The sequence below is a fragment of the Leptopilina heterotoma genome, unplaced genomic scaffold (genome assembly GCF_015476425.1).
Source record: "Leptopilina heterotoma isolate Lh14 unplaced genomic scaffold, ASM1547642v1 Lhet_121, whole genome shotgun sequence".
Lineage (NCBI taxonomy): Eukaryota > Metazoa > Arthropoda > Insecta > Hymenoptera > Figitidae > Leptopilina > Leptopilina heterotoma.
The window spans coordinates 2403052-2419696 of NW_025110839.1; the positions used below are offsets into that span (position 1 = coordinate 2403052).

Sequence of the window (16645 nt, forward strand, 5' to 3'; positions counted from 1 at the left end):
GTAAAATTTAATATCACATTATTTACAGAAATGGTGAATGTAAAAGAAAAAGAAAATTATGGAGTTTCTTTTTTTAATGTTATTGAAATATCCTTGGTTTGTTATTTGAGCTAAGGCTTTTTTGTGTAATACACTTTCCACCAGGACGAAAAACAATTGTATAACTATTGTCGCCGTCCGTATAAAAATGATGTTCCTTTAATCCCCAACTAATGGGACTATCGGCAAAACCTTGTACATTCATACTACACCATTGAATATCATTCTTTTCTGACATATACTTTTTTATGGCACTGTAAACATTGTTGACCATTCTGCGTGTGAAGAATCCTGTACCCTCGATATATTGAACTTGACTCGATGCAAAAATTGATGATGAGGTAAGAATTTCACTTGTTTTGGAATCTCTACTCCTTTTTCTGAAAAAGAAATCGTTGAATAGAATAACGATAATTTGAAATATAATTATTTTTGAATGGGAAATAAAATATTTCAACTCACAAATTTCCATCGACGCTGAAGAGTCCAAGCCATTCGAAAAATTGATGATAATCACAGGAATCGTCAACAACTGGCACATCAATCGAATATCGCGTTCGATTAACGACACTTTGGTGACAGAGAGAAATTTTATAGCCACGCTTATGAAACCACGCAGCTATCGACGAAGGACATATGCTATCTTCTGAAAAAGAGGCAAAATATATACATTTTTTAAATATTTATGGCATAAATGTGACACGCTCCAAAGAAAGGTATAGAAGCAACAAATTTTCAGATTATGACCAGAGTTTCCACAAGTCAGGGATGTCAAAACATAGTTTATGAAAAAATTTTTATAATTCAAACTTTTCTGAAATTAGTTGAATTTTTTTAAATTTTTTTTACAAAAAATTAATTTTTCTTTTTCCCTGATTTTCAGACAAAATTTTGACTTTTTTCCTGACCCAAAAGAATATTCTGATTCTCAAATTTAAACCTTTTGAAACTCAATAACTTTTAAGAATATTATTATAAAACATGTTGGTATCCTCATGTTTTATAATAATTTAAATTTGTATAAAGTTTTTCAAAAAAAAAAAAATTAAATTATTTACATAAATTTTAATAAAGTCCCTGGCAAGAATTCAATTATTATCATGAATAATAAAATTTTTCCTAGGATTTAAATTATTTTTAATACAATTTTAAATGAATTCCTCAAAAAATGTAATTACTTTCAAACATTTTTTGCAAGAATTTAATTACATTTCACAAATAATAAAAATTCTTGGCTGAAATTCAAATATTTTCCAAATCTACTATTTTAATAAAATTTCTCAATTAAGAATTTAATTATTTTCCTAAATACTAAAATTCTTCACAGGATTTCAATTATTTAAAAGAAATGTAATAAATATCGTTGCAAGAATTCAATTGTTTTCCTAAATAATAAAATTCTTCACAGGATTTCAATTAGATATTTAAAAAAAATGTAATAAAATTCGTTGCAAAATTTAAAAAATTTTTAAATTAATTAAATTTTTCGAAGAATTTTTTTAAAATTGTATTGAAAATAATTGAAATCCTGAGAAGAATTTCATTTTTTAGGAAAATAATTGAAGTCTTGCAACGAACTTTTATTAAATTTTTTTAAAACAATTGGAATTCTGTGAAGAATTTTAGTATATAGAAAAACAATTGAATTCGTTGCAAGAATTTAAATATTTTCATAAATAATAAAATTCTTCGCAGGATTTCAATTATTTAAAAGAAATGTAATAAAATTCTTTGCAAGAATTCAATTGTTTTTCTAAATACTAAAATTCTTCACAGGATTTAAATCATTTTTAAAAAATTTAATAAAAGTTTGTTAAAAAATTCTATTAGAATTCAATTCTTTAAATACAAAAATGAAAAAATTATTGAATAAATTAATTTTTTTCAAAATTGAAATCTTATAAAGAATTTTATCATCAAATTTTTAAATAATTGAATCTTTGTAAAAAATGTTGTTATTAATGAAAATAATTGAATTATTTTGAAAAATTTTATTATTTATGAAAATAATTGAATTATTTCGAAAAAATTTATAAAAAATTTGTAAATAGTTGAATTTCTGTGAAATGTTTATTATTTTAAAGAAAATTGAAATTTTGACTAGAATTTTAAAAAATTTTTGAACAAAATGAAATGTTTGCAAACATTTGTAACTTCTCTAAAATACAATTTTTTTATTGTTTCGAACTAAAATTCTTCTATAAATCCATGATTTTTAATAATTAATTTAATATATATTAAAAAATGAAATAAAACTAATTATGAATCCTGCAAATTTAATTTTTTCCAGTACTTTAATAAAAATCCCTGACTTTTCCCTGATTTCCCTGACCTGTGGCAACCCTGATTTTAAAGAAGTTACAATTAATAGCAATTTTCAGGAATAATTGAATTTTTAAAACGTTTCAATTTCAAATCTTTGAAAAATCTGATTTTTTTATAACTTTTAATTAATAATTCTGTAGAAATAATTTTTTTTTTAATTTTGATTTCAATTCCGTTGAAATTTGTTAAATTTTTAAATATACCTATTTTTAATATTATATGAAAAATTTTAACGCAAATTTACAAGAATTAATTCTTTGCAAAATTCAATTATTTTCATAAAAAACAATATTTATAACAAGAATTCAATTATTTTCAAAAGTAATAAAATTCTTCGCAGAAATTCAATTATCTTCAAAAAAGTTTTTTAAATTATCGTCAAGATTTCAATTATTTTTATAAAAAGCAAAATTATTTTCTTGGCAAAACTTCAATTATTTTCAAAGATTTTAATAAAATTATTGGCAAAATTTTAATTATTTTCAAAAATTTTTCTTAATTCAATGATTTTCAATATCTACTATTTTCATCAAATTTACCAAAAAAATTCAATTAAAAAAAAAAAACTTGGGTGCAGTCAAATGAATTCAATTATTTAAAAATTTGTTGATAAAATTCTTTATAAGAATTAAATTTTAAGAAACATTCAATTTTTCAATAAATTATGTATTTACTATTGTATTTAAATAATTGAATTCTCGTAGAATTTCCTAATAAAAATTTATTTAAAAATGAATTTCAGTTAAAATTTTAGATAATAATTGAATATTAAAAGCATTACAGCGTAAATTTTTAGAAATAATTGAATTTTGAAAAGGTTTCATATTAAAATCTTTGAAAATCTGAAATTTTCATACTTTTAAACTAACAATTCTGTAAAATTAATTTTTTTCAAAAAGTTTAATTGAATGTTTTTTTAAATTATTTTAAGTTTAAAATTGTAATAGAACATTTTTTTTGAGTATCTAATAATTTTTAGAGTGAATCAGAATATTCTTTAGGGTCAGGGAAAAAGTTAAAATTTTGCCTGAAAATCAGGGAAAAACAAAATTAAATTTTTGTCGCAACCCTACTGTTATTTTTAATTAAAAGTTTCAAATTGATTGATTGAGAATTAATCTCCTTTGGGTATTTTCATTTCAAAAATTACAAATAGAACAAACAATTTTTTCCTTCTATATGTTCCTTTTTTTGGAGCGCGTCAGAAATATTTTATTCTACAGAATCACAAATCGGTTATAAACTTTCAAAAGACTTAATAAACGAAGAAATAGTAAAAAATGAATTTATGATTCTGTTTTATTTAGATGAGTAAAATAGATATTTACCAGGTGGGTCCCAAGCGATGATGGCATCAAACGTATCCTTGAAATAATTCTGTAAGCAATTCCTAACGCGTTCATAATTCTTCTTTCCCGGTGCGAAACATTCCTTTTTCAAATCAAGTGTCACGACTTTACACCGGTAAAATAAAGCAACAAAAAAATTTAATTTAAGAAAAAAAATTGCGGCAGAGAAAAAATGTATTAGAAAAATTATTTGTTTTTTTTTAAGTGAAAAATAGAAAATCTCTCTTTCTACATTTTGCAAAATATACAAAAAAGTGTAAAAAAATATTCAGTTATCACTATCTTTTTTTCTTCTATCTATTATTATAAATATCCCTGACCAGTTTCATTAATATCAAAATTTTTCATTGTACGAAATAAAAAGTTGCTTCTTCGAAAAGAAAAAAAATTAACATAAAAGAAAAATTTCTCATGCCAATGATAATGTGGGACTCGTGTCTAACTCAATATTATTAGATTTAATTTCACGTCGAAAGATATCTAATTCTCCGGAAGTAATTCCTTGCCAACTTTCCAATTCTGAAATACGTCTCAAATTATGACAATTTTCCATGAGCAATTTCACAGTACTCATTGATAAATCGGCGCTATAGAGTATTTTCAATTCCTCCAGTTGGCTCATTGGATTCCTCAATAAAATTCTTCTCATTGTCGTGTCGTCAATGCCCGTCGACGAGCCCAATTGAATGAATTTCACATTAACGCAATATGACAATAAATATTCCAAATGCATATTAGAGCACTCTGAAGCGCATTTAATTCGCTCTAAAAATTGAAATGGCGTCACGGCCACTTTTCGATCACTCAATTGTTGACTCATCAATTCCAAAAATTCACAATTATAAAACATGAGGCTCTTGATCATTGGACACGATTGACTGATACAAACGAGAGCCGACATGTCAATTTCATCGACATGCTCCAAATGTAAATTCACAATATTATTGCCCTTTAAATTCAATAAATTATTTAGTCCGTTCCGATAGAAACTACAGGAGAGAATTTTCAATTCCTTCAATTGATTCAATGGGGCTAGAATGCAACTTAAATCTTCAATTTTCTCGTCGCGAAGAATTGAGAAATTCGTTATGAACGGACACATTTCAACGAGTAAATAAAGATGATCGGTCCTCACATTACGACTCTCGAAAACACGCAGTGAAAATGGTTCCTTAAAATTGTCAATATTGTTGCGAATATATTCGAGCACATAACCGAGTTCATCGTATCGGCCAATATTCTCCAAATTACGATGACCCAACAGTAGATTCGCATAGCCGGCAATACTCACCGAAGTGCGAAATAGTTTAATGTCCCTTAAACGATGACACTTGATTAAAAATGGAATACTACGATCTGTCACACATCCCGAGGCGGTGACATCGACTTTTTGTAATTTTTGACAATTTTCACTCAGGGCAAATACAATATTGTCCGTGCAATCGAAGCAGAGTGTGAATGCAATTAAATTCTTCATGAATCCAACAGCGGCAATGATAATTTTCTCAATGTCCGATGTACGCCATCCAACGGAACCCGAACCAAGATCAAGTACTTCCAAACCGCTCATCTCATGTAATTTATTGTACAGCACGTGACGCATTATTTTCGGCCAAGCTGTGAATTCAATCGTTCGCAAATTCTCATGAATCACAATTTCAGTGAGACGTGTGATGACAATTTGTATCTCGGCGAGAATTGTCGTCGAATAATCAACATTATTGGAGAAATTGTTCATTTCATTGACCAGATTTTCAATGGCACGAAGAACGTGAATTGAGAGTTTATCATAGAGATGCCAGGGAACGCTCGAACTCAAATGATATTTCATTCCCTGGACAAGCTTTGTCTCGAGTGCTAAGAGATTTATTTCCGATTTACTTTGTGAAATGATGCGACACACTGACGGTCGAATGATGTTTTTACCAAAATCAGTGACGTACTCGCCGATTGAATGTAGAGCCAAATCTTGGAGCATTCGAACTTGACGTTTCTTGGGCATTTCGAGAATATTTCTTTTTAATATTGCTTCCTCTTTGGGGGAACTTACCGTGTCTTGATGTATCGTCTTGATTGCGATTAAAGAATGATGACTTGCCCTCGAGACCGAGAGTCTGAAAAGTTGCACGTGTCAATGAGAGCACCAATTCTCCAGTTGGAACAATTGCCAGGGTGTCGTGAACGTCTATTTTCTTGTCGACCGCCAATAGCGACAATTCACCTTAAATAGAAAAAAAAATTCCTTGTTATTGCAAAATAAAAAACGAACTTTGTAAAAGAAATACTGAACATAATCTTTCTTCTATTTGACAAATATATTCTGTAAATAAAATTAACAAAATTAAAACTGTAAATAAAATAAATTAAAAATAAAATATTAAAGGCTTCGTACTCGATTATTAAAGTAGCTTCTACACTGAAAAAAGCAGCTATCGAAAAATCAACAGAGTTGCCACAAAAAGTTGATTTTATTTTTTTCTGATTTCCAGTTGGAACTTTGACTTTATCCCTGATCCTAAAGAAGATTTTAATTCATTCTAAAAATAATTAGAAAAATGTTTGTGATACCTACATTTATTTTGGAATATCTTTTATTGTAAGACTAGCAAAACTACACGCGCGTGAAATTTTCGTTGTCATTGTTACTTTAAAAGATTTGCTTTTTGAAATTTAATCAATGAAAATTCTTCATTTTTCAACAAATATAATTTTCCAAACAGTTTTCCTTTAAATTTAATTATTTGAACAACTTGTATAGAAATCGCCAAGATATTTCTAACAGTAACTTGAATTTTTAGTAAAAAAGTGAATTTTTCAACTTTAATTGTAATTAATTCTATAATTTTCAATATAATATATATACAATTTCAGGGTGTCTACAACTAATCTGAAAAAAATTTTTTTCCAGGTTTTAAGAATCGACATAATAAAAAATACATTGCTTAAATTTTATTTGATAATACTTTATAAATGACGTGGGAGAAGTATTCACAATGTTTGTCACCAACGATTTAAAAGAAAAAACTGTTTTTCACTCAAAAAACAACATTTTACGTTTACAAAATTTTCCTTTTTAAACTTTTTGTTCAAGAAACATTGTAAAAGTTTTATTAAGACAAAAGTTTGAATAGAAAATTATTTTTTCTTCTAAATCATTGTAAACGTAAGCAACGTTAGGTATAAATTATGAATATAAAATGAACATTTTTGAAAAAAATTATCAAGGCTGGAACCAGTTGACACAGTATTTAAAAAAACGTACTTTACGGACCAAAAATGAAAAATTACGTATCATTTACGAACAAAAATATAACCAGTACGAGTCAAATAAGAGAACATTTTACTTAAAACAATAAATTAAATTTTTCATAACTATAAAACATGAAGATATCGATAACTCCGAGTCTTCGGTTTCTTCATGTTTTATAATAATTATTAAAGATAACCGAGTGATAAAATCATTATCAATTCAATTATTTTCAACAATTTTTAACTAAAATTCTTCTTTAAATCAATTTTACGGAATTTCAATTATTCGTAACTTCTTCAATTAAATATATATATTAGAAAATAAAAACTTCAAATAATATTAAAAAAATTCAATTAACATATCTCAAAAAAATTAATTTCAAAATTTAATTATTTCTACATATTCACGCTACATTGCTTTTAATATTCAATTATTATCTAAAATTGTAACTGAAATTAATTTTTAGGGGAGAGTAGGCTACATTGAACCAGCGTCAACAGTGAACCACTTTAATTTTCTAAGAAATGACTGAGTGGAATTTTTTCTTATTTAATATATAAATTAGTATTACCGAAAGCGACTACGTCCAAAAATTTCGAGCACGTAGGTTTATTATTTACAAAGAAAAACGAAAAAAACTGTTTTTCACGTACAAAATAAAAAATTTTGTGGAAATATAATGAATTTTTTTTATTGAAATAGGAAGTTTTAAAAATTAGTAAACTTGTGATTTATTTCGCTTAGGGTGTCAACTTCAATATTCCGATGTGATAAAGAATTTTAAGTCTTACATAAATTTATTATAAACAATTTTTGTTGTGAATGTCATGTGAATACAGTGAGTGCGGCATCATTGAACCACCCGAATTTACAGCGTATTTTCAGTTTCAAGAGTGGTAGCCCTGACTACAAAAGTTGTCTGCTCTATTGACCAATAAGAAAAATGCTAGTAGTCATGCGCAATTAAGGTTTCAGAAATTATACATTGTAGTAGAACTTTAAAATTTTGCGCCATAATATTTATTTTGAGGTTAGGAAATTTGATCAGCATGGCTCTCAACGTGATAAAATTAAACTGTCACTTCTGCTACAAAACCTGACATCGAAATATATTAATATCCTATATTAACAAATAATAACTATTTAACAACAGTTTTCTATTTTTTTCAGTGGAAAATAAGATTTATTACAATGTGTAAGTGGAAATATTATTTTCGAAGTAAGTTGTAGTGTTTTATTAGAGGTGGTTCAATGTAGACACACTTCCTTCAAAATAAGAAAAGTGTAACTGGTTAGAAAAAAATTAAATTTTATTATTTAATCATAATAATTTGTGTTTGTAACGTGTGTATTAACTAAAGGAGTACTTCAGTTTTATTTTCATACAAAAACCTCATCAAAATTTGTCAAATTTAATTAGTTCTTGGACTTTAGAAAATACCCGGTTCAATGTAGCCTACCCTCCCCTAAATAAATTTTTATTAGAATTCAATTATTTAAATACAAAAATAAATAATTTCTTGAATTATCAAATGTTTCTTAAAATTGAATTCTCATAAAGAATTTTACTAACAAATTTTTAATTTTATGACGAATTTTAATAAAATTTTTAAGAATAATTACATTTTTCGAAGAATTTGATTAAAATTGTATTAAAAATAATTGAAATTCTTTGATCATTTTTATTATTTATGAAAATAATTGAATTCTTAAAAAAAATTTTATTATGCACGAAAATAATTCCTGTGAACTGTTTATTATTTTATGAAAATAATTAAAAAATTTTTAAGTAATTAGATTCTTTTGGAAAAATTTTATTAAAATAGTAAATATTGAAAAACATTGAAATGAGGAATATTTTTGAAAATAATTGAAATTTTGCCAAGAATTTTATTAAAATTTTTAAAAATAATAGAATTTCCTAGAGAAGAATTTTATTATTTATAAAAATAATTGAAATTTTGACGAGAATTTTAAAAAATTTTTGAATATAATTGAATTTCTGAGAAGAATTTTATTACTTTTGAAAATGATTGAATTTCTGCAATCATTTGTAATTTCTCTAAAATTCCACAAATTATATCGTACAATTTACAAACTTTTCGTCCTTCTTCAATCAAATTACGGACTTTACGAACCTTTTTTAAAAAACTTACTTTTATGGACTTTACGCGATTTACGGATCTAGTTTGAGCCCTAAATTATGTATTTTAAAAATAAATTGACTTATTTTACGAAACGAATTTTTCCAATGCCATTATTTCTCCATTTCTTTTGATCTTTCAGAATTTTAAGTGGTCAATTTTTTTCTATTTGATTATATGTATGTCTGTGGTTCATATTATTTCTCAAAATAGAATTGCAAATTAGAAAGGCAATATTAATTATTAGTATTAATTTTTTACTAAAAATTTGTAAAACTAATTGTGGGCATTAAAAATATTGTTCAAGAATATTTCAAGTCATGATGAAAAAAATTCCCTGACATTTCCCAGTTTTCCAGGGTTTCCAGGTGTTGTAGACACCCTTAGTCCCTTAGTTTGTTTAAAGGATTTTTAAAAATTTTGTAAATTAAACGACCACAAAGCTTCCTCCACGAGGAAGCAAAAACAAGTGAATTCTATCAACAAATTATAAAATAATTAAATTCCATCAAGAAATGCTATTAAAATTGTATTGAATAAAATAAACAAATTTTTTGAAATTATTTAAATTTCTACGAAGTTTTATTAAAATTTTGTTGAAAATAATTAAATTTTTACAAAGAATTGTAGATATTGAAAATAATTGAATTTCGAAAAATTTCTCAAAATAATTGAATCGTTTGAAAGAATTTTAGGAATTTTATTAAAATTTCTTGAATTATTTAAAAAAATTTTATAAAAATTTTTGAAAATAATTTTTGTATTCCAACTAATAGCGGATTTAAAGTATAGTGAAAATTTTCAATAAAAAGAAAAAAGTACCTTTTGGAGTCGCAAATCGAAAAAATTATCCAAAATAGTAGTAAATCGTAAAAAAATAGTAAATACCAGGTTTTGGTAGATGAGTACGAAGCCTGAAAACTTAAATTCAAAAGTGAATAAAAAGTAATAATTATTAATTCAAAATTAAATAAATAAAACACAAAATAGTTATAACAAAGAGAATCAAACCTTTCTTAACAAAGGCCTCTATGAATTCCTTGCTGACAAGTTCGTGCGGGTACAAAGCATGGATTTTGTAATACTCCTTATCACGTACAAGGCTACTTTTAATTTCCTCTGGTACGTCAATCGTCTCAGGAAATACGACAGATACCTGGCATTAATCCAAAAAGTCATTTTCACAAAATTACGTAAAAATTTATAACCTCGAAATTAATGTGCGATTAAGTGGTCTATATAGGCAGATATGATAAATGCGTATTATTAGAAGACAAAAAAGGAAAAGCCACTTACAGAATGATTGAAATAATGAGTCTTGATGATTGAAGGAGAATCCTTTAGTTGATTTGATTGCTCTATCAACAATGAATGCTGCGGAGCTTTAAAATTCCATATTTCCGGACACAGCATTTCATCTGCATAAACTTTCGTTTATACAGACGCAATTTCTTAATTACCCTTTTTTCCTTCCTTTTGTTTACTTGAATGCGCGCAATTTTCCTTTTTTCATAAATATACGCCGAGAGTTAGAAAAAATGAGACCAAAACATGTTACCAACGTGGTGGTCGAACAACAAGAAAGAAGGGATATCAGCTGATCTCTCTGCAATTGAAAATTTACACTTTCACTTTTCGCAATGTGATTCAGTTTGAGGATACAACTTCCAATCAGCCTCGGTAGCGCAGTTGGCAGCGTATCAGTCTCATAATCTGAGGGTCGTGAGTTCGAGTCTCACCCGGGGCATATTTTTTATATCACGATATCGTTTATTTTCCAGTTTTTCCAGGTTAAAAACTGAATTTTTTCAGGTTTTTAAAACTACATTTGAACCCGCGCGTCGGGAAAGGGATCTAAAGGCGCTCGCACAGCTCTACTGCCAGCATGAGAGTAAGAGAGAAAAAACATGAAATTTGAATTTTCTGACTTACTTACTCTCATGTGTTACCATGACAACTATGCATGCATTGGCATGCATGCAGAGCTGTGAGAGCGTCTTAACTCATTTTTTTATCAAATTTTAACTGTCCACGATTTCGTAAAAACGACAATACGAGCTATATTGAAAGTGTACGTCAACTTACTAACCAAGGAAACCAGAAGAATTATTAACCGATTAAACGAACTTACCTGTAAGTGAAGTTCAATCGGAATTATATGAGTGGTCTCGTTCGAATAGATTAATATGTAGTACCATCTTTTTGCCAAATCCACACTTTTAAAGCTTTGAATAAATTGAAAAGGTTACACCGCGCTGCCGCGACTCTTCCGGTGGCGCTCTGTCCCCAAATCTCATTATTTTTAAAGCAAATAAATCGCAATTTCATGGGTTTTATTTCATTTAGAAAATAAATAAAATAGGGAAGGGAGGGAGTAATCTATTCGAACGAGACCACTCATATAATTCCGATTGAACTCCACTTACAGGTAAGTTCGTTTAATCGGTTAATTATATTTCGTCGTCTCGTTCAAATAGATTAATATGTAGATGTTTAAAGACATATGTAATTGCGATTCCACAACTTAACTTTATTTAGTGAAACTACGCAATACAGAATTTTTAAATTGAAAAAATTAGTAAAAGTTTTAACTTAATAAGTTTAAGATTGAATTAGGGCTCTTGCATATGCCGCTTTATCAGAAATCGGTCGCTTGTAAAAAGTGAGATTTGGGGACAGAGCCCCACCAAATCAAAAAAAAAAAAAAAAGTCGCGGCAGCGCGGTGTAACCTTTTCAATTTATTCAAAGCTTTAAAAGTGTGATTAGATTTGGCAAAAAGATGGTACAACATATTAATCTATTCGAACGAGACGACGAAATATAATTTGAGACAAGAATCTCAGTTTCGAGAAGAGGGTTAAGGCGCTCTCTCACCTCTACTGCCTGCCTGCCTGCACAGGCAGGCGCAATGAGAGTAAGGGAGAAAAAACATTTAATTTGAATTTTCTGACTCTCTTACTCTTATGTGTTACCATGACGACCTGCAGGCAGGCAGGCAGGCAGTAGAGCTGTGCGAGCGCCTTCATGAATATGTACCAAAAAATGCGATATTCAATTTTAATGATATCGACTTTAACCGTTGCTCTGATTCAAAAGTACCTGAGGATAAAACTTCTGATTCCAATTTTGAATTTAATAATGTCTCAATGTTTCCTCAATCTGGTTTAACCGTAAATCATGTTATGGAAATGTTACTTGGATATTTTATTCAGTTCAACATGGTAGAAAAAGCAAGAGAGAAATTAGTGTCTCTAGTCAAAATTCTAGCCGGTCCTTTCTTTAATAATTTAAATTTTTCTAATTATTTTATAAATAAAACATTAAATCCTCCTGAGGAGAATATTACTTTTCACTATTACTGTCAAGAATGTAAACAGGAAATTGTTTATTCTTGTGTCAAGTCGGTTATAGCCCAACAAAAGAAAATTTGCAAGAACTGCAATTCTTCTAATGAAGTTTCCCTGACCAATAACAATTACTTTCTGTCAATAAATTTTGAATATCAAATAAGATTGCTATTAAAAGATAAAAATATAAGAAACTATATATATGAAAAAGTTACTAGTCCTATTCATAGTGATGTACGTCGAACCGAGAAATGCTCGACATCGTTCGAATATTCTCGTATCGAACGCACTTCAAGTAGTCGATATTATAGATTCTTTATTATTTTTTATCGTCTCGTATTGACCGACAAAAACGATAAATGTCAACGAAAATATTGTCATTACGTATACGAAAAAATAAATTCGAAATCTAATATTATTTATGCTCGACTATTTTAAACAATATGTCAGGGAACGAACCATTAAAAAGACCTAACTTTCCGGAGGGTGAAAAAGAACAGCTCAGGTATTGGAATAGAAAAAACAATTTTTACTAATTTCACAAATAAAAAAATAAAATTCGTAATAATAGTTCAATAATTTATAAATTAACAGTTATTAATTAATAACTTAAAAGCTTAAGTCTTATATTATAATTATTTATTTATTCAATATATACATATATATTAAAATTATTTATTTATAATTTAATTATTAGTAAGCTCTTTATTGGTTTGTAATTTTTAGCACTGTCGAAGAAAGCAAAGGAACAGTATTTCAATCTAAACGTCGAAAACATAATGCTCTACCGCTAGAAGAGTCGTTTGATATTTTATCAAAGACGATTGCAAAATGGGAAAATGCAAATTGTGTGCGCCGATAAAAGAAATATTGATTAAAATGAAAGACAGTAATACTACTGGTCTGATGCGACATCTTCGCGAACATCACAGAGAGACATTTGAACAAACTTATCCGGAAAAGAAATTAGCTTCTAAATCGAATCAACAAGTAATAATGACATTTTTCATAATATGCAAAAGTAATTCTAAATTTAATCTAAACAACTTTAAACAATATTTTCCTCTTCTCAATACAAGTATTATTTAATAATAAGAAATGGCTAGCAAAAATTTAATTCAATCAAAATTTAAATTAAATAATGAATTAGAATCTTGTTTATTTTTGAAAAATTTTATTTTTAATTTATTATATTTTCATTTTGAAATTCCTTTCTTATTTAGAAATTCTAACAATTAAATTTTAATTATTTAATATAAAATCCCGCTCATTGAAGTAACCAAAAAAATAAATACCTACATAAATTTATTTAAAAAATCAATAAAAATATAAAATATAAAACGTAAAAAACAATTCAATTAAATATAAAATAAACAAATAAATAAAAATAAAAAATAAAATTAGTTATTTAAGTATTAAATATTAAATATTAATATTTATTAATTATTAATTAATTAATAATATTATATTATCTAATTAATATTTATTAATTATTTATTAATTTAATAATTAAATTATTTTTTATTTATTTTAATATTTAAATATTTTATTTATTATTTCTGTATTATTATACACTTACTATAGGTTTTCGAGCAAGGGGTTTTCAATAAGAAACTCGTGGATTGGATAGCAAAAAAATATTTGCCGTTTGCATTTTTCAACGATACTGAGACACAAGATATATTTAATTACTTAAATCCACGTGCTGAATTGCCTTTCAGACACGAGCTTCGAAATTTAACTATTAAAAGATATGCTGAAATGGAAACAGTCGTTTTTAAAATGTTATGCAAGAGTCCCTCAAAAATTTCCGTTACTGTAGACGGCTGGACATCAATAAGCAATCGTTCTTATTTCGGAGTAACAGCGCATTTTGTTAATAAAAATTGGGATATCTACACTCTCTAACACTGTTCTTTATTCCTTCCCATGGAAAGCATTTCGGAAAAGAAATTGCTGATGTTTTCTACAAATATTTGGAAAATTACAACCTGCAAAATAAAATTCAAGGTGTCACAATGGACAATGCTGCAGCAAACACAAAATTTATGACGGAATTGGCAAAATTAATGCCATTTGATGCTAAGGAATCAACATTTTAAGTGTTACGCGCACATTTTACACTTAGGTGTACAAGACTTTTTAAGCAAATTAAAACTTGATAGTTTTCATCAAGGTGGAAATGAGGATGATTACCATGGCGAAATAAACGAGGAAAATGATGATGAAATGTCTGAAATTATTTCAAATTCCGGTGATAATGATGAAGCTGAAACGCACGAAAATTTGGATAGAGAAGTTGAAAAGTTTCCTCTTGCCAAATTACGAAATTTGTTTAAAAAACTGAAACTTTCAGAACAATGGCGTAAGAAATTAGAACATTGTTGCAGTTTTACTGATGAAAAAATGTACATTCCAAATATTGATATATGTACCAGATGGAATTCCACTTTTGCAATGATTGATTCTGCACTCAAAATGCAACGTTCGTTGAGTTTATTAACAGAAATGAATAAAGATTTGGAGAAATATAAAATTTTGGAATCTGAGTGGCTATTATTATCAACAATCTTTGAATTCTTAGGTTATTTTAAAGAGCTTACAGAAATTCTAAGCGGAGAAAAATATGTCACTTTGCCACTAACAATAATTGGTTTTAACTTACTTGTGGACCGAATTACTTCATTTATTGATGAATTAAGAAGCAAACGTAGTGAAGATATGACTTGGACAGACAATGCTATTCTATTTGGATTAGAAGCATGCTTGGAGAAATTGAGCCGCCGGAAAGTAAAACCACACATAAAATTTCCACAGGCGTTTCAGTTGGCCCTTGATGGTTGAAAAATCGATGGTCATAAAAAAATTTTTAAAAATCACTTTCTTATTGGAAATTGAATGTCGCATCTTTTTTCTTGTATAAAAAAAATTGATAACTCTTACCATTTTCGAGAAAAATGCAAAAAACTGAATTTTTCGAAAATACATTTTTAATTGAATTTTTCACTTCAACTCGCTCTAAAACATAAAGTTATGAATATTTTTTTAATAATATTTACAGGGAATATAGTTTAACCTATCCTCAAGACAACAAACTTTGTCAGAAAGTAAAATATTTTATGTAAAAAAAGTTATTAATTTTTTTCATACATAGTGTCAAAATAATTATTTTCAATGTTCGAGGGCTTCGTTTATCTGAAAAATTCTTTGTGATCAAAAACTTCCAGTGAAGAAAATGTTCATTAAGGTATAATAAATATTTTTGCCAAATAGTTTTACTCTTGGATTAACAGTTTAGAAAATATTATTAAAAAACTATTTTCTGTCAAACGCGTGCGAGTCAAGAATCTAACGCTGCATAGTGCCACCGACACTGCCGGGCATAAAGACTCAAGGTTGTTAGTGTTTACTATAACAGTGTTTATATCAATAGTGCATTAGTAAATTCATTAAATATGCGAAGAAATATTTTATAATATACTTACCTAAAATTTTTTTTTTTTAAATGACTGATGTAAATAATAAATTAGGTATTGGTAGAAAACATGATTTATTATTTACATCAATCATTTTGAAAAAAAAAAATTCTTTAGGTAAATATATTATAAAATACTTCTTCACATATTTAATGAATTTACTAATGCACTATTGATATAAACACTGTTATAGTAAACACTAACAACCTTGAGTCTTTATGCCCGGCAGTGTCGGTGGCACTATGCAGCGTTAGATTCTTGACTCGCGCGCGTTTGACAGAAAATAGTTTTTTAATAATATTTGCTAAACTGTTAATCCAAGAGTAAAACTATTTGTCAAAAATATTTATTATACCTTAATGAACATTTTCTTCACTGGAAGTTTTTGATCACTAAAAATTTTTCAGATAAACGAAGCCCTCGAACATTGAAAATAATTATTTTGACACTATGTATGAAAAAAATTAATAACTTTTTTACATAAAATATTTTACTTTCTGACAAAGTTTGTTGTCTTGAGGATAGGTTAAACTATATTCCCTGTAAATATTATTAAAAAAATATTCATAACTTTATGTTTTAGAGCGAGTTGAAGTGAAAAATTCAATTAAAAATGTATTTTCGAAAAATTCAGTTTTTTGCATTTTTCTCGAAAATGGTAAGAGTTATCAATTTTTTTTATACAAGAAAAAAGATGCGACATTCAATTTCCAA

The 16645-nt window shown here is 27.2% G+C and overlaps 2 protein-coding genes and 1 non-coding gene across 3 annotated transcripts; 1 reads left to right on the forward strand and 2 right to left on the reverse strand.

Annotated features, from left to right (window-relative positions):
* Positions 1 to 56: 56 nt before the first annotated feature.
* Positions 57 to 10703, reverse strand: LOC122510896 (ribonuclease P protein subunit p40-like). Its single transcript, XM_043625850.1, has 6 exons — positions 10404 to 10703; positions 10119 to 10263; positions 5764 to 5934; positions 3693 to 3818; positions 502 to 685; positions 57 to 419 (listed from the first exon to the last, which is right to left on the reverse strand). The coding sequence occupies exons 1-6, from the start codon at positions 10518 to 10520 to the stop codon at positions 80 to 82; spliced, it is 1083 nt and encodes a 360-aa protein (XP_043481785.1). The 5' UTR covers positions 10521 to 10703; the 3' UTR covers positions 57 to 79.
* LOC122510890 (SCF E3 ubiquitin ligase complex F-box protein pof2-like) lies at positions 3937 to 5757 on the reverse strand. The gene has a single exon (XM_043625839.1). It carries the CDS (start codon positions 5713 to 5715, stop codon positions 4123 to 4125), a length of 1593 nt encoding a protein of 530 aa, XP_043481774.1. The 5' UTR covers positions 5716 to 5757; the 3' UTR covers positions 3937 to 4122.
* A 78-nt stretch (positions 10704 to 10781) lies between the features above and the next one.
* Trnam-cau lies at positions 10782 to 10854 on the forward strand. The gene has a single exon. It is a non-coding gene; the product is annotated as a tRNA-Met (tRNA).
* The last annotated feature ends 5791 nt before the right edge of the window (positions 10855 to 16645 follow it).